Source organism: Stegostoma tigrinum, chromosome 9 (assembly GCF_030684315.1).
Source record: "Stegostoma tigrinum isolate sSteTig4 chromosome 9, sSteTig4.hap1, whole genome shotgun sequence".
Taxonomy (NCBI): Eukaryota; Metazoa; Chordata; class Chondrichthyes; order Orectolobiformes; family Stegostomatidae; genus Stegostoma; species Stegostoma tigrinum.
Window position 1 is genome coordinate 79551162 of NC_081362.1, and position 19030 is coordinate 79570191.

The 19030-nt window shown below is 38.8% G+C and overlaps 1 protein-coding gene across 9 annotated transcripts in view; it reads left to right on the plus strand.

Moving 5' to 3' along the window:
- Positions 1-19030, plus strand: part of prkd3 (protein kinase D3) — a 388805-nt gene that overhangs the window by 257456 nt on the left and 112319 nt on the right. For all 9 annotated transcript variants that reach the window (XM_059648663.1, XM_059648665.1, XM_059648664.1 and 6 more), the window contains 2 exons: positions 10119-10261; positions 18875-18925. In XM_059648663.1, coding sequence (XP_059504646.1) covers positions 10119-10261; positions 18875-18925 — 194 coding nt within the window. The remainder of the gene's footprint in view (positions 1-10118; positions 10262-18874; positions 18926-19030) is intronic.

The following is a 19030-nucleotide window of genomic DNA, read 5'->3' on the forward strand; positions in this document are numbered from 1 at the left end:
CTCCTGTGATGTGTCTCTGACTCCAGGATCTGCAGTTCTTGCTATTCCTATTAACAACACTAGCTGTTTACGCTACTGTAATAGCACAAATTTATGCATAGTTTGGATTCTGTACTTTCTGATGAAACTATATTTCATGTACACAAATGCCTAACTGAACACACGACAGTGACTCCATTACACTGGAAGTGAGGCAGTTATTGGAATGTCACATAATATGAAATCATGTAGGTCCATTGTCAATTTAATCTAAAGTGTATGCAATTATACAATACTGTGCTCTTAATACCAGTAATATGTCTGCACGGTGGGTGTTGGTTAGTTCATCATCATACTGTATGTGTTGACTTATAACTCATTTATATGTTGGTGTGCATTGAATGAAGTTGTGCAGTTGAAGTATGGTGTGCTGGAGGAGAAGAATTAATTCTTAATGCACTCTCATTGCATTTGGTTAAATTTGCCTGGTTTGTGAATGCTACTTGCAATGCTGCAGCAATCACCAAGATGAATTTCTTAAAAAACCTGTGTTCATTTTTCTCTTGTGTGGTTTTCTTTGAGTTCAGAATTTGCAGTGCCCTTATGCACCACTTAGTACTTGCTGCCCTCTAGTGGATAACCACTCCAGAAAGTGAGGAATGTACAGGCACTAACACCATTCTCAGTTTAAAACTATGCTTGTGTTTTTCTTTGGGTGCTAACATAATTACGTTTTTGTACTGGCATTTACACAGTCAGCAGTGTCTCCATTTGCTTTGGCTCACACTGGCAGTACAACTGAGGTTAGAATCCATATAAAATTAGCTCAACATGTACTAGCACTTCTTTTAAAGTACAAACAAAAGATAAATTGTGCATTTTGACCCAAGTCCAGTATAGGCAGAGTAGGTGCCAATTGGGAGCCTCCCATTTCTCTCAATTTATGGAGTTTCACTTCCTCATACTTGTTAAAATTATGCAACGTATGCTGAGTTTTTCTTATTTGGGTCCAGTTATACAACTTATTAACATTCATTCTTGCATTAACGATTAATTTCAATGTGGCAAACATGTTGTGCCAAATAATATTGGAATTTTGAACAATTTGAGCTGTTTTCAAAAATTTATATTTCCTTGCAATTTGTATCACCTATCTAATTATAATGAAAACTGCTTATTAAAGTGTTGTCACACTGTAGTTGCATTCTCCTGCCAGTGAAGGTATATGAAAACTCATTTTACTACTAATGTGTACAGGGGGATAAAAGATTTAGGAAGCATCAAATACAATAGCGCACAAAATTAAGAATTGAATGAATGATTTTAAAAAGACGAATTGAATGATACGTACACACACTGACCTAATTATCTCCTTCAGTGTAACTCCACAATCTAAAGACAACACCTGGTCTTGACTTCCCATGTGCAATGTTGTAAGGTGTCAACAGATTATTAATAGTTTGCAGTCCTGCAATAATTTAAAGACAAATTATGTTTGCCTTAGTTATTTTGTTTATCGATTGAATATTGTGAGTATAAAAATAACTGACCAGTTGTTACTGCTGCATTTCTAGATTAAGTGACTGACTATTCTCCTCCCTTAGTGGAGAAAGTTGAGGAAAATCATTAGCTGCCAGAAGTCTCCTTAACTCCTCACCAGTATAAGAAAGGGCCTGAAAGTTCTCAGTGAGACAGATTTTGTTCAGTTGCATTGGTGCAAAGCTCTTCAAAAATGGTGGGCAGCTCCCAATCCCAGGATTCACACCTCGCTCATATTTTAAGATGTTTTGGCCGCCATGAGGGAAGGGTTTGGCAGCCGGATGACACACAGCACTTCACCCTTGCTGGCATTTCAAATCCCTATCCCCATAACATTTTTATCCAGTCTTCTTTTTCGTAAGTAAATACATTTAAGGGACTTAGAGGAATCGTGAACCATAGGGGAACGAGTATCAAGTCATAAATGACAAAATAAAAGGCATTCACTTGTTCCACATGAAATAGTGGCCAATGACAGAAATTTATAACCACTTCAAAATTAATCTGGTGTTATCACCTAGTTTGGAGCAGGCAAACTGATTCTTTCCTTTGCCCCACTCCTCCACTGGCCGCCTCAATGTTTGAATTTAAAAGGAAGGTGATATTGGCAATTATGTATAAGGTTTTATATAGCTCAGTATCAGAAACAAGTCAGCAGAATCCTTATACTAGCTCTATATATGTAATGAATAGCAAAAAAACTTTGCTCAAGGAATTGTGCAAAGATCATTGAAAGGTTTAAAATGTGAAAATAATTCCAACAACCTTTCTTGTAAAGTAATGCATGTGCATGTGATGTTTTTATAATCATAATTTGGAACTTAGAACTTAGATCAGTAGATTTCCTCAACTAATTTCACTTGACTTCAACCTGAGAGATCTAGGCTGTAGGAAAGAGATAGTAGGAACTGCTGATGCTGGGGTCAGAGATAACAATGTGTATAGCTGGATGAACACTGTAGGCCTGGCAGCATCAGAGGAGCAGGAAAGCTGATGTTTCAGGCCTGGATCCTTGTTAAGAAAATGACTCTAGGATTGCAGTCTCTAGGAAATCTGTTTGTCACTCAAGACTCTACCTCACCCAAAGAGGGAAAGCCAGTCAAGTATGTTACCTACCTCCTGGTAGTCTAAGATACAATTGATGTTTTCCGAGCTTATAACTTTCCCTTGTGTTATATGGCCTGGGTGAAACTTGTCAGAAAATACTCCATCAAAGACAGGAAGAGTTGGGAAAAATAAGGAACCATTAAATTTGGAGGGGAAAAAAAAACTTATTCACCCCGTAATGTAACCAAATTCACTTCTTCCTGGATCATTTGTAGCTGGTTGAATTTACTATTTCTGGTCAAAGTAATATAAATTCAAAAACTTCCCACGAAGAATTCTTCATTTTGTGGTGGTAAGGCCTTCCAGTGGGATTTTACCTCTTAAAATTTTCATGTTAAGCATTTCAAAGAAGAGAGAGAGAGAAAAGGCCATTGCCTTTGTGGGAAGTTCTCTATTTTTTAACCCATAAACTGAGTCATGAGACCCTTTCTGCAGTGTTCCAGGCTTACCGTCTTCTAAACAGCTTTTTCCTTGCAAGTGCAAACTCTAGTTACTGTCACTGCCCAATGATCTTTTCAAAAAAACATTCACAATACATAAGTGTGTCCAGACATTGATATTATAAATTAACATCATAGATTTGTAAGTGCTGAAAAGGCCCTTTGGACCATTGAGTCTACACTGACGTAACTGCCCCTAAAAGTGTGCTAATCCCAACTTCCTGCACTTGTCCCATATCTTTGTATGATATTTGAAGCACTCATTCAAATTTTATTAAAAGTTTGTAAGGTTTCCAGCTTCCACTACGTAGCCAGGTGATGCATTCCAAATTCCTGCCAGACACACAGTGAAAAGGTTTTTCTCCCCCCCCAGATCCCCTCTGAATTTCCTGCTGCTTTCACTAAAACTATGCCCTCTTGAAATTGACCCCTCAACCAAGGGAACAGCTGCTGTCTATTCATCCTGTGCATACCTTATACACCTCAATCATGTCTCCTCTGTCTTCTCAGCTCTAAAGTAAACAATCCAAGCCCATCTAGCGTCTCCTTTTACCTCAGTTTCTCTGTCCCATGCAACGTCCTGGTGAACTTCCTCTGTACATCCTACTAGTGCTACTACATTAATCCTGTAGTGTCGGAGCCCTTGCAGTTTCCTGCCTTGCCTACCAAAGCAACCTGGGATGCGGAGTATCTGGGCTATGCTCCATGTCCAGTGTCAAACTGTGCAAGTTTCTCACAGCCCCTTTTTCCTGAATTCCATACTTACATTCTCCTTTTTCAGAGTGAACACCAAAGAGAAGTATTCATTCAATATCCTTCCAATATCATGCTGCTTTACACACAAGTTGCCACTTTGGTCCATAATGGTCCCCACTATTTACTGGGTTGGCTTCTTCCCTTTAATGTACTTCTGAAATATCTTATTTTCCCTAATCCTATTTGCAAGTCCTTTATCATGCCCCCTTTTTGCTCTTTTAATTTATTTCTTAAGTTCCCTCCTGCACTTCCCGTATTTCCTTAGGGCCACAGTTGAATTGTTCTCTTTGGACTTGCTAAAAGCCCAATTCCTCTTCTTTATCCAGATCTGAATTGTCCTGGGCATCCAGGGTTCTATAAACTTATTGTTGCTACATTTCCCTCTGAAGATACATGTAGGACCTGTACTCTCCCCACCTTCCTATTAGATGCTGCCCCCTCCTCCATTGCTCCCCTGTAGACTTATTTGCAATGAGCTGTTCCCAGACCACTGTGACCAGATCCTGCTTTATTTTAATAAAACAACCTCTTCAGAACACTTGTGAAGATAAGCAGACAGCAAAAAGTCTTCAAAAAATAGGTTATTTCAAGATAAGGGTGTCATTTAAACAAACTTTCCTTTCAGCATGTACATAAATATTGCTGACACCTAAGTAGATGACACGTTCTTAGAGTTCAACCAAGCATTCATGACAAGTTTTTTTCTTTTCTCCCTGCTTTTGTTGCTCAATATTCTCAACATGAACAGAGTTCATAGAATGTCTAATCCACTTAGATCTTATCAAGAAATGTTTAAATGGCTGACAGGGGGAGGGAAATGTTTTACTGATCTATTATTTTGCAGTCTTCTGTTTCTTTGAGTTTGCACTCCGTGTGTTTATTTATGGAATATTAAGAGATCTGAAGTGTGTAACACCTTTTGCGTTTGATACTATGAATGGCTGCAGTTAATTGACACTTTGAAGTTGCAAACTGTTTTCTCAGGATTTTTTTTTCGATTGTTAATTCAGTTGATTGTTTCAGAAGCATTTTATAGATTTGTCAAATTTGGTAGTGGTTTGTTGGTTTTTGTACATCAAGAGGATGCATCAGAGGGCATGGGAGATGTCTCCCATGCCCTCTTGCCACTTCGGTTTATCCTCGGAGGTTGAGTGCTTGACTCCGTCCTTCAAAAATGGCAGTCTGGGGCCTCTGTAACAGACGTTGCCAGACTCCCAGTAGTCATTGCCATTATGAAAATCTAGCTCCAGATCTTTTTAGCTGGCTTCAAACTACATCCAACATTCCCCCCAACACCCCCCCCCTCCCCCCCCACCCTGCGCACGCACGTGCGCACACACATGCACATGTGCGAAACATTTCCTAATGTGTTTGAAAGGCATTGAAAGTAAAATGACATTCATACTTGCCAACTAACTGAACTTCTTAAGGGAGTGAATGAGTAGCTGGGTCATGCAGGTCATAAAATTCCTGGATCCTGATTATTAAGTTGATCCAAACCATCGCAGAGGAGGGGCACCATCAGTGATATCCAGCATGCTGTTTTTGGGAACTAAAATGGCAGCAGTTTTTTTTCATAGTTACTGTCTGCTGGAAGGCTGTATCAGCAGGCATAATGGAATAGCTAGATTTTTGTTCGCTTCAGTTCAGTGATCCAGTGCTGTGACAGTGATACTTTAGGCCTTTAAATGCAGACTAGTCATAGTAGTGAGATGGAAAGGACGCAGCATTGCTGGCCTTTCTGATTTGGACATTATGCTAACTTTACGGGTTTGTTTTTACCTTAACTTAGCTGTTACTATTTGCGAACATTGAGGGAAATGAAATGATCTGGAAATTAATGAATTGAAGTTTAATATTAGGTGAAGACTTAGCTCAACATGTAACATTAGCTTCACTTGCAAGGTTTTATGTTGAGTCAGAGTCGTACAGCACAGAAGAGGTTCTTTGGTCCATCGATAGTTTGCCCTATCAAACTAATCCCACCTCCCACACTTAGCGCATAATCTTGAATGTTATTATTTATGACAAGTAGTCACTCACGTACTTTTTAAAGACTGAGAGGTTTCCAGCCTGCCCTTACTACTCTCCCAGGTAGTGCATTCCAGAATGTGAATTACATTGTTGCAAAACTCTCCATTTGTTGAAAGTTTAAAATTTGTCTGATCCCAGTTATGAGCCTACCAGACAACTCTGATCTTTATTACAATCTGTGTTGATAGGCCCTAATCTTTTAATGAATAGAATGTGCAGAAGAAGCAAGGATAATAGAAAACATCAATTTCCACGGTTGAATTGAAATGCTAATCTAAATCTCTATTATACAAAGCAAATATAAACAATAATGACTGAGTAGGTATCCTGAACAAGTAAATCAATCTTCTAAACTACTTATACTATTGAATAACTTTAATAATATTCCTAATTATCATAGTGTAAAAAGGAGTTAACAGGCACACTGTGGTTGAGCATGTCTTAGACTATTCTTCAAAAGATTTGTGCTATCAAAGCAACTCCCACCCTGGTGTTTAAGACACTGTGCAACAATATTAAAACTCTGTCTTACCTGCAAGAAATTTACAGTCCTTCACTTTTGAAGATCCCTCGCCTTGGCACACTTCAAAGCCTGCCTGACGTGGACTGCCTCAATGACTGTTGCATGCCTCAGTAGTGTAATCTCTTCTCCCTGAACAGAGTTACCCAAAACTGCTAAGACTGCTCCCAGTCATCTAGTTACCTGCAAAATTTCAGCTTTTATGAAACTGCTTGCTCCAAAAGCTGTTGTAGGATTTCTGTGAGCTCCAACTTTCTCACTTCCATCAAACAAATATTGCTAATGAGTTTCCTTCACTCCACACATAGTTGCATTGAACTATCCATGAATTCCAGCTATTCCTACCCCTAATCGTTTTCCCACAAAATAGAGTCATCATTCTCCGGGATTTCTCCTTAGGTCTTGCTGTCTAATGTCTGTAAGCAACAACATGTGTGCTGACTGGCCACTTCCTTTGTTTCAATATTTAGCTGTCTTCAAACTACAACCGACATTCTCTTCCCTGCACCTTTCCCCTCTCTTCTCCACCGCCTCCAACAAATATCTGGGTAAATTGAAAGCAGAGAACCTTCTTAAGTTCCACAACTTCCATGATGACATCAACTGCTCTGAGCTACCTTTAACCTGGTATTTATATTATCAATCCAGTTTGGAGCAACAGAAGCCTAATGGGTTTCTGAACTCACTCAGTTTTGCTTCTCGTACAGATGATGCAAAAGGTAAATGCTGATACTCTTAGTCAATAAGCTAACCAAAGGAGTGATCTCATCTCTGTTGGGTTGGAGGGATCTGCACATGGCACTTTGCCTGTGCCCATGCCCCAAGTCAAAGGTAACGTTTTGATTCCAAATTCCTAAGATTTTTAGACTAACATTTAGTAGGCAGTCACGAACACATTTATGAGCGAGATTGAAACCAGGTCTATAGGGATAGAACCAAATATGTTTTGGGTTAGAGTTGAATAGCAGAGCAGTTCAAGGAAACGAATGGTTGAGTTTGCTACTACGTATGATCTTACAATCCGTGCTAATAGCTTTAGCCAAGGTTCTGACTTAAGTTCATCCAATGCTGACTACATATTGGGTTTGGCTTATTTTCTTCTTGTTTCCCTTTCTGATGAAATATTCATTTGCGTGAATGTAAGGCAACAGCAATATTAATCCTGTATGAGATTAAGTTTTCAGGAAGTTAAAATGGACTCAAATGGTGGAGAACTGGGTACCTTTTTTTCATCTTTGCTTCCAACAGCAACATACAGCAATATGCTGCAGCTTTGTTGTCTAAGTTCTCATGTGAGATAAGCAAACCACATGATGCCCTGGTAACCGCAGAAACCAAGATTGAAATAGTCTTAAAGGGCCTCAACATTTTGTGTGCTTTGGATGTATGGGTCTGACAATTTCTTGTTAAAATTAGGAAAGATGAGCAAGATATCACAGAGTCATGCAGCATGGAAACAGACTCTCAGGCCAACTTGTCCATGCCGACCAGGTTTCCCAAAATAAACTAGTCCCACTTGCCTCCATATCCCTCTAAACATTTCCTATTCATGTACCTGTTCAATTGATTTTTAAATGTTATAACCGTACCTGCATCTACCACTTCCTCTTGAAGTTCAATTCATATACAAGCCACCTTCTATGTGGATAAAAGATTCCTCTCAGGTCTTTTTTAAATCTTTCCCCTCTCACCTTTAAATGATGTCCTCTGGTTTTAAACTCCCCTAACCTAGGTAAAAGACCTTTGCTGTTCGCCTTACCTATGCCTATCATGATTTTATAAACCTCAATAAAGTTACCCCTCAACTTCCTATGCTCCAGGGGTAAAGAGCCCCAGCCTATTTGGACAGGTTAAGAGGCCATTTAGCTTGATTGCCTTCATGCTCGCTCAGAACTTAGAGTATGGGAGATGGGATGTCATGTTAGGGTTGTACAGGATGTTGTTGGAGCTTCTTCTGGGGTAGTCTGCCCAGATCTGGTTGCCCTGTTATCGGAAGGAGACTATTCAGCTGGAGAAGGTTCAGAAAAGATATACCACAATGTTGCCAGGAATGGAGGGTTTGAGTTATAAGGAGAGGCTGGATAGTCAGGGACATTTTCCACAGGAGCGTAAGCAGTCGTGGGCCAATCTTGTGGAGGCTTAGAAAATCATGAGGGGTGTAGATAAGGTGAATGGCAGGTGTTGTTTTACTACATTGAGGGAATTCAAGACAAGGAGGCATATTTTTGAAATGAGAGGAGAAAGATTCAGAACAGACATGAGAAGCAATTTGTTTACATAGAGTGGTTCATGTGTGGAATGAACTTGCAGAAGAAGTGGCCAATGTCATACAGTTACATTTAAAAGCCATTTGGATAAGTACCTGAATGAAAAATGTTTGGAGGGATATAGACTAAGCACAGGCTAGTTTAGTTTGAGATTATGGTCAGCATGGACTGGTTGGACCAAAGGGTTTGCTTCTGTGTTGTATGGCCCTGACTCTATCCAGCCTCTCCTTGTAACTCAAATGCTCCAGTCCTGGTAACACAGTTGTAAATCTTTTCTGCACCCCTTCCACTTTAATAATGTCCCTTCTATGGCAGGGCAACCAGAACTGTACAAATGACTCCAAAAGTGCCCTCACCAACATCTTGACATCCCAACTCCTTTACTGGGTGCTCTGATATCAATAAAGGCAAACGTACCAAATGCCGTCTTCATCGCCTTGTCTGCCTGTGATACCTCTTTCAAGGAACTGTGTAACTGCACCCATAGATGTCTTTGTTTGACAACACTCCCCAGGACCCTACCATTTACTGTGTAATTCCTGCCTTTATTTGTCATACCAAAATACAATACTTTGCATGCATCTAAATTAAACTCCATTTGCCACTCCGGCAATTGGCCCAGCTGATCGAAATACCATTTTACTCTTAGAGAACCTTCTTCACTGTCTACTTTACCACCAATTCTGGTGTTATCTGTAAACTTTCTAACTGTGCTTCCTATATTCTCATCCAAATTGTTTATGTAAATGATTAACAGTAGTGGAACCAGCACCGACTCCTGCGGAACACTGCTGGTCACAGGCCTCCGGTCTGAAAAACAACCCTCCACCTCCACCCTTGTCTCCTTCCATCAACCCAATTTTATATCTAAATGATATATATCTTGAAACCAGTGGAAACTATCCAGAGATAAAAGCATCAGTTCCACGTTGTTAGATGTGCTAGTAAAAAAATTTTATAAAATGATTTAAAAACTGCCAGGCAGTTTGCTGGATCACCTGGATACTTTGAAAATGCAACTGAAGTTTTATGCAAATGATGGAAATTCAAAGCTATGTGAAATTGCTTCATAGACGATACCGAATCCCATTGGCATCAGCGTGCTTAGAATCAAACTGGATATTTGAAACTGTTGCTATTTCCAACTCTTGAGTACTTAAAGAATGCTCATTTTGAACTTACGCAAAAGTGGTTGCAGCATGTATATGACAAAGCTGCCGAGCCTGCACGTTGTCGGAGCTCATTGTGTATGGTGCTGAGGAATTGTTTGATATTAGATGCTGCTGGATAATCCCTAATTTCCAAGTTTGGCTTTCGTAGGTGAGCTAATTAATTTATTGTTCTGAAGAAGAATCATTCTGGACTCCCCATTAATTCTGTTTCTCTTTCCACAGATGCTGCCAGACCTGCTGAGTCTCTCCAGCATTTTCTGAATTTGCTTTTCTTTCCTAACTATCCGTGTCTAATTCTGTTCAGGATGTGGGCTGAACTATCACAAACGATGTGCCTTCAAAATCCCAAATAACTGCAGTGGAGTGAGGAAAAGGCGTCTGTCCAATGTCTCTCTGCCAGGGCTCTCTGTTCCAAGGCCTGCACCATCGGATTCTGTCTCGGAGGAGGTGAGCATTCTATGACTTGCTCATAGTATGGGACTTATTTTGTCAAATTTGCCCAAACATGTAATAATTAGTTCATCCAGCAATATTAATAGTGCACATTAGAATTGTTTGTATTTTACATCAGATGTGTTCGCTTCCCAAATAGATGTTTTGCACTGCTCTTAGAACTATAGTTTAACATGAAAATTTTGCATTGATGAAAGAAGCTCTTTTTTTTCCAAGCCCAGAAGTTTGTTTTGGATTTGACCTACTTGTTGAGACTTTCAAACTCCTTTTTTTGGGAGAGAGTGAATTTCCTGTGAAAGTATTTTTAAAAAGTGTGTAGGAGAAAAACTTCCACCAGTAAACAAAGGCTGAGCTAGACACTCGGGAAAGGAAGGGTCAGCTGAAACTTCATGCTTTGAAATTATAGCTCAAAGATGGGTTTAACCATTTCAGCTGGAATCCTTTAATATGTGTTGATCTTCCTTCACTAATGTGAAGGGAACCTGATTCTGAGCCTGAAATCAGGGAAGGTTTATTGTTTTTATAACCTTTGGCAGCAATTTGTATTGGCTTCTGGGCTGTATCAGACTTTGTGTGACAGTGAAGGTCATGGCCCCATGCCCTTCTACCAAGGATGTGTAATGTAAGTGTTAGTGTCACAAGCAAAAAAGATGCAGTACTGAAAAGAATGAATGCACCAAAGAAAACAACCTCAGCTTAAACAGAGATAACACAGTATGGAGCTGGAGGAACACAGCTGCCCAGGTAGCATCAGAGGAGCAGGAAAGCTAATTTTTCGGGTCGGGACCCTTCTTCAGAAAAGTGTATCCCGCCTCTCTCCATAGCTGAAATGCTCCATCCCAGGCAACATCCTGATGAATCTTCTCTGGATCCCTTCCAGTGCAGTCCCCCACCTTGTTATGCTGTGATGACCAGAACAGCACGCAGTACTCCATCTGTAGTCTAAGCAAAGTCTTTTGTACGGCTCCAATGTGACCTCCCTGCTCTTATTATTTATGCCACGTTTGATAAAGACAGGCGTCACATATGCCGCCTTAACTACCCTATTAACCTGTTCTGCCACTTTCAGGGATCCGTGGACAAGTACCTCAAGTTCTCTCTGTTCCATAATTTTCCTTGTCTTTTGCCATTCAGTGTATTCTCTCTTGTTCCTTCTTCCAAAGTGCATCACCTCACATTTATTGGTGTTAAATGCTGTCAGCCACTGATCTACCCATCTGACCAATCTGTTTATATCCTCCTGTAGCCTAACACACCACCTTCGCTGTCAACCATCCAACCAATCTATGTGTCATTCCCAAAAGTAATGATCTCTGTCCTCGTCCCTCCAACCCAAACCCTAAACCCCCTCCCCCTCTAAACATTCTCATGTACATCATTTATGAATATCAACAAACAGTAAGGAACCCAAGACTGGTATCTAAGATATGTGTACTGGACTCAAGTCACACAACGGTTTTTGACCACCACTCTGTGTTCTGACACTAAGCTAACATGGATCTAACTTGCCATGTTACACTGGATTTCATGAGTTTTTACTTTGTTTATCAGTTTGCTGTGTAGGACTTTGTCAAAGGCCTTCCTGAAATCCATATAAACTATGTAAGCAGCCCTACTCTTATCCAAACATTTGATCATCTCTTCAAAAAGTTCCAGCAGATTTGTGAGACATGATCTCCCTCTAACAAAACTTTGCTCACTATCCTGCATCAAATCTTGCCTCTCTAAATGGAAATTAATTTTCTCATTCAGTATTTTCTCAACAGTTTCCCTGATGTTAGACTCACCGGTCTATAATTACCTTGTGTCTTTACCATCCTTGGACAGACCTTGCTTATTGTTCTTCTGCAAGCTGCCCAATTTGCTTCTCTGTCACTACACATCTTAAAGCTTGTTCCGTCTCTAAATTGTTCCAGTTATCATTTTGAGATATTTAACTCTTTTTCTGTGTTCACAATGTTGCCTGACCTGCTAAGTCTTTCTGTTTTGCTTTACCTTTTCCAGACCCTCAAACTTGCAGCTTTTGAAATATTTGGCTTTTTTCCCTTAATAACCTCATTTCCAATAGGGAAAAAAAAAGTCGTTGAGTTTTCAATCCACCTTTCCAATAAACTTGCATAATTTAATCTGATAATTCAGCGCAATATCAAAGAAATGCACCATTGGAGAGTGCCATCATTTAGATGAGTCATTAAACAGTGCCTTCCCTGTGTGAAGGTAAATGATCTTACAGTATTTTTTAAGGAAAAATGGGAGAGTTAGCCAGGTGTCTTGGGCATTTATGCCTATTCTTCAGCAAAACAACCACATAGAGTTTTGTTTTGTTATTTATCCCACTGCTGCTTCTACGACCTTGCTATAAGTGAGTTGAAAGCCATATTTACCTACATTTACAGGAGCAAGTATTTCATTAGCAATACATTAGTTCTGGGCATCCATATGTCATGGAAGTTGCTATATGAATGCAAGTCCTTTTCTTGTTAACAGTTAGGAGAAGTTGATGTGATCCAAAACAGATTAGTATTAGCACAGGAAATGCGCTTTTCAAAGTCACAACTGATATTCCGTATGACAGTGACAAAGCTAAACTTTCCTTGTCCTCTCAACTTGTCCTAATGTAAGGTTGCACACTGCATAATTCACACTGCAGAGTTTCTTTATGCATAAGCCAATAATATTTAAATTTAAGGTTTATTTGCCACAGATGGCATTCCCAGCTGCACAGTATCTAGTGGGTAGGACTTCTCTCACCATGGTTCAGTACTTAATTAGCTAATTATAACCAGGCAAGCACTTGCAATGTCATTTCTTCCTGCTCCCATATTATAGTGTAAGTTATCCCCCAAGCATCTATACTTGCCCCCTTCCTATTTCACTGTTGCTCTTTATCGATATCATCTGATATACATTTCCTTTCACATACATGCTGACAAGACCCAGCTCCATCTCATAGCCACCTTTCCTGATTTCTCAACTGATGCAAATTATCTGACTATTGGTTGTCACAGAAGCATGAGATGAACAGAGATTTACTCTTTAAATATTTTTAAAGCTGAAACTGTTGTTTGCAGTCACCATGCCAAATTGAATTCACTAAGTACAGACTCAATCCCTCATCCCTGGCATCAGTTTGAGATTAAGTCAGTCTGTTGCAATCTGTGTTATATTAAATTCAAGCCTGAGGTCCCAACTGAATAGTTATGCCATCTTCCTATTTATGCCATCTACATTCTTCAGCCTGCTGAACTTTGTCTTATTTTGTTTTCAATCAAAATCATAGAATTAGGCTATGAAAAGGGAAACTAATGTGACCCTGTCACTTTTCTGTCTGGTGTGTAAGGTTGCAATTCCCCACTGCTGAGTTTCTTTATGCGTAAGCCAACAGTATTTAAACCTGGGCAGTTTATTTGCCACAGATGGCATTCCCAGCTGCACAACATCGAATGTATGCCATGGAATATTTTGATGCAGTCTATACTTATCACTATAAGGCCTTCAATCACATTCCTAACCAGATATTCATCCTGTTCTTTTTTTTAAATGAGGAGTTAATTGATGTAGTATTACTTATATTTGTGTGTTCTACGTATTTACTCATCTGTTGGAGTTTTGTTGTAATCTCCTTGCCTATCTTGAAGCTTTTTAATTTTGATACTTTTGCCCTTCCAGTTTTGTGTGGTGCAAGTTGAGTAGTACGTTTGTATCTGCATTATTCATGACACTCTGATTTATGTCTTTGAAAATAGCATTTTTGTACTTTTTTGAAAACGTGATCCAGCTTGGATTTTTTTTTTAGCCTATCTTCATTACTTAAAACTGTGACCCAGGACCAGCCTTGGAAGTCTGCTCTGAAGCCTTTCCAATGTGCTTGTCACTTTGGAGATGATGTCATAAAAACTCCAAAAGTAACGTTATTGCAAGTTCTGGAAGAAATCTTAATAATGATTTACTGAAGATTTGTAATAGCTTGATTCAACTAACAATGATGCATTTTCTAAAGATGTTACAATTCTTTGTTAGCTTTGCTAAACAAAACAATTTGATATTGAAAAGCTTCCTTTTCTTTGTCATGGCACAAAATCCTAGATTAATCTTTCATATTCTAGAGGCTTTTTAATTTCAAGTAGTTTTCCATTTGATACTTATCATATTTAGCAACTGTTTTTATTAAATAGTAAAATATGTCTGATAATGCACCACATAGCTTTTAAACTCTCATGTTTGCATTTTAGCCAGTAGTATCTAGCGAATTGTAGTTTGAAATAATGAGGGCTCAATATGCTTTGCAGTTTAGATCAGTCAGGTAGTTGACTGTGTGGAGGGAGTCACAAAATAAAATAGTTCTGCATATGTACAAATACAGAAGTGATAATAGGTTTGTCATTCTAAGGCATTTGAAGACACAGCCATCAATGGTAGAGTGAAAACACTTGGGAAGCATTTGGTGCCAGTATTGGAGAAGTACATGTATTTGGGAGACATTTAAGACTAGAGGAGGTTACTGTGATAAGAATGGGTTTGAAAACAATGCTTGAGTTTTAAGACCAGGAGCCACGAGAGTGCTTATTCCAGTTTGTGCCAAAGACAAATTGAGGTATGAGTTAAATTTAAGATGAGGTCAATGAAGCATTCTTGATTATTGCACCACGTTTAAATTTGGAATAATGTGGGAGCTGTGTGAATCCTCACTGATGTAGATGGGGAAGAAGGAAGCAGGAGGCATGTTCACATCTCAGATATTTCAGAGCAACCAGTTCATGTCCTATCTGAATTTTTCCATTTTGCACAATCAGTTACGGTAACGAAGATTGAGGGAATGGTAGCCCAGGATTGATTCTTCCATAATTCTGTGCACACATTTACTTTGTTTGTCGCTGTCCTTGTTCAATCTTCCTTCACTTAACTTAGCTGTTATCCTGGCTTCCATATATAATTAATAATTTTCCTATACTTTATATAATGCAAGTTATTTTTGCACAGTGTCTTTCATCGGAACATTTTATTGCATAATTCAGAGAAAGGTGAGCAAAACTGTTGAGGGTTTGAAGAGTGGGGTGAAGTTCAAGGAAAAGAGAGGTTAAGTGTAGGCCAGTATATGGACTCATAGTCAAGGTGATTTAAAATTTGTGTAGATTTGAGTTAAAAACTGAAAGAACTGTGTATGCTGTAAATTAGGAACAAAAACAGAATTTGCTGGAATAGCTTAGGAAGTGTGGCAGCATCTGTAAAGAAAAAATCAGAGTTTCGGGCCCAGTGACCTTTACTCAGATCTGAGGAATGCCACGGGAAGGTAAAGGATAGAGATTGAATTGCACAATAAAGTCTTTTAGACCAGACCCCATATCTCCTCAAAATATATGAAGAAGTTAGCCTAGACCATAACTTTTCCTTACTTTAAAAGCAAATGCCAGGTTTTGAGTTCCAGAAGCAGTTCTGAGGAAGGGCCACCAGACCCAAAATGTTAACTCTGATTTTTTTTTTCTTCACAGATGCTACCAGAACTGCTGAGCTTTTCCAGTAACTACTGTTTTTGATATAGATGAGTTGAGCCTCTTAGGATGGTTTCAGTGATCTAGGGATGCACTAGATGGCAACTTTTCAGCAGTGGAAGTAAGTAATTTTGATGAAGATCAAATGACTCAAAAGTCAACTTACTGTTGAGCCAGACTTTGCTGTTATTCACACATGGATTCATCTGAACAAACAGTTAGGGACACAATGGAATTGGAACCAGTCATACAGGATTCCAGGCGGGAGATCTTCAGTCAGATAATTGTAGAGCATTGTATGGTTGTGGAATGAGTGAAAAGTGGGATGTTGGGAGTTGGCTATTTTTTAGCGTACATGGAGAATTTGATTCCTTGTTTGTATACAATGCTTAATGTCTGTTTGTCATAGTAGAATGGACAAATGATAAAAAGCTCAGCGAATTGCATGTGATGGCATTGAAAAGGAAACGACTAAAGGTGAACAAATTCATTTGAGATGATTACACATATAATGAGGAAAATGTTTTCAAAGATAATAGAATGAGCAATTGTATAGAATGGCACGGGAAGGTAAAGGACAGAGATTGAATTGCATTACAAAGTCTTATGGACTAGACTAAATCCCCTCAAAATATATCAAGAAGATAACCTAGACCCGAACTTGTTGTTATTTTAAAGGCAAGTGCCAGGTGTTGCGTTCCAGAAGCAATTTGATTGGTCGAGCTGCTAGTCTTGAAGCAAAACTTATGCTATTAATACATTATAGATAAAATGCGACAAATAAGAAATCTTAACTCTACTGGAAAGCTTAACAGAATAATAGAATATTTAACTTTTAAAAAGTAACTGTTCCAAGATAGTAACATCCCGTAAACACACCCTTGGCAAAGGCAAATGCAATAAAATTGATTGTCTCATGTGCAATTCCCCAGTCCAGGAGGTAATACATAAGTAGGAAACTCTGAGAGCGTGTGTGGCAGGGAGAGATGTGCAGCAGCTTCTCAGCCCAGCTTCAGGACCCCAGCAATTGCTGCTGAAAAACGAAAAATCCTGGTTGTGTGAGAGCTTGCCCCCACCCATTCAGTTTGCTTCTAATGTCCTGAATTTAGTTTTAAAAAAACCCAATGCCTCACAAGATGTTTACTTTGTGCTTTGAAGCAGACTGCTCGTTACCTCAGTTTCCACCTTCCTTCATTAAAAAAGGGACCAAATTCCCCTCTTAAAGCCATTGTATTGTCACACAAAGGATGATGTAGAAGTAGGGCAATGTTACATTATGAGCAGAATGGAAAACCAGCTGGAGATAATCACTTAGGAAATGATAAGGAAACCTGAGTACTAAATAATCTGGTGACACTTTGCTTGTCATCTTTGAAAGGTAGTTTGAGAGACTAGAGATTCTGTGAGAATTGTTCAGGGAAACAAATGTTTTATTTCTTAACAGGGACAACATTTGCTGGAGCTTGACCATGGAAGCATTAATTTGTGCAGCACTCATTGAGTGATGAGATATTGTGTTTGGAAGTTACTCTCTTGGTCAGCAAGAACAGTTTGGCTATTAGAGGAGAGACCATTTCTATTTGAGATGGCCAGGAAACGTTTAACAGTGAATAATGTCACTGGTTGCAAGGCAAGACATTTCAGGCAATATCTTGTACCACTGTCTAGGAATGTACAGCCTTACAGAATAGTTGAAATGGGAAACGTCACAACCTTTAAAGAGTACTTGGATAAGTATTTGAAATGTCTAACATTCAAGGCTGTGGGCCAAATGCTGGAAAGTGAGACCACTGTAGGTTTCGAGTAGTTTTGTCAGTGCAGACCTGATGGGCTGAATGACCTCTTACGTACTGTAGGATTCTATGAAAGAGTGGATGAAGTAAGATTGGTAATCTTTTGGCAACAAATGTAATCTGTTGGATTTTACAACCTGCATCACCACATTAATGACTAACTGTGTTCAGAGAGAAAAAAATTCAGAGGTATTCTATCACTGAGCATTTGAACACAAAAATCAAGGCTGACACTAAATAATTTTACAGCAGAAAAAGTATTGTGTATGCTGCAAATCTGAAATAAAAACACAAAATGTTGTAAACACTCAGTAAGGTTCTGTGAAGAGAGAAATATTTTCAGGTCAAGGATCTTTCTTTCGAATGAGAAGAGGAAAGCGCGTAATGGAGTCTAGTTGACCCCCAAGTCAGTCAAGAAATAGAAAGCTCTCATACCTCCATCCCATTATCTCTGGTCTGAGGAGTTCTCCTTTTTTCAACTCCTTCACCTGGATGAACTTTGATCTTCGTTAATGACTTAACAACCATAACTTGACTCTGAATCTCAATGTAACAAAATCAAGTCTGGAAGTTTGGCTGGAGCATAGGAATCAAGATTATCAGTCCAGTGAGCATCAATGGAATCATTGTCAGATGTGCTGACTTTCAGATAAGACTTTAAAACACAGCCTCATTTGCCTACTCAAGTGGATGGAAAATATTTCATTACGTTATGCTGAAAAAGAGCAGGAAAGTTATTCTTGATCTCCTGACCAATATTTATTCTTCATCAATATTGCTTTAACAGTATATCTTGTTTACCCAATTTATGGACTGTAGAAGTTTGCTGTGAGCAATTTGGCTGCAAGGTTTCCTAAGTATTGTAATGTCATCGACCATGAAATATTTTGAGCTGTTTGCTGGTCATGATGAACAATACAAATGCAGGTTTTTATTTATTGAAACCATGACAGAAATGTTTTCTTAAACATTGTTGTGTATTTTTAAATTGTTGAATGTTGGAATCTGTTATCTGTGATAGATCTTGTCAAAGGGACTCAAAAAGAGATTCTTGCAAAATACGGATAAACAAAATTTCTGGCAAATTTTTATTTGAAAATTTGATTTTGAACCTGTAGGAGTAACCTGCTTGTTTTGTGCTTTGTTTACAAACGTTGTGACATGAGGTTTCACTTGTGATTTTAGTACCAGGACTGTTCATAAATTTTTGAGCAGTGAGGTTCAGAAAGAAGTGAGAAAACAAAATTTCTAAGTATATATGCTACAAAAAGTTTTAGATAAAACTTTTCTGATCTGTGATTATTTGAAACTGTTAATCTCCACAGGGGCTGCATTCAGGGATGCAACCAAGAGGAGATGAAATTCGTTTAATCAAGGTAAATGTGTTCAAGTGGTTAGCAACCCAAGAAACAAATTTTCTGTTTAAGTCAAAACGTTCAGTTCTGAGGTTTTTGCTCTTTTCTTTTGAAATGCTTAGGTTG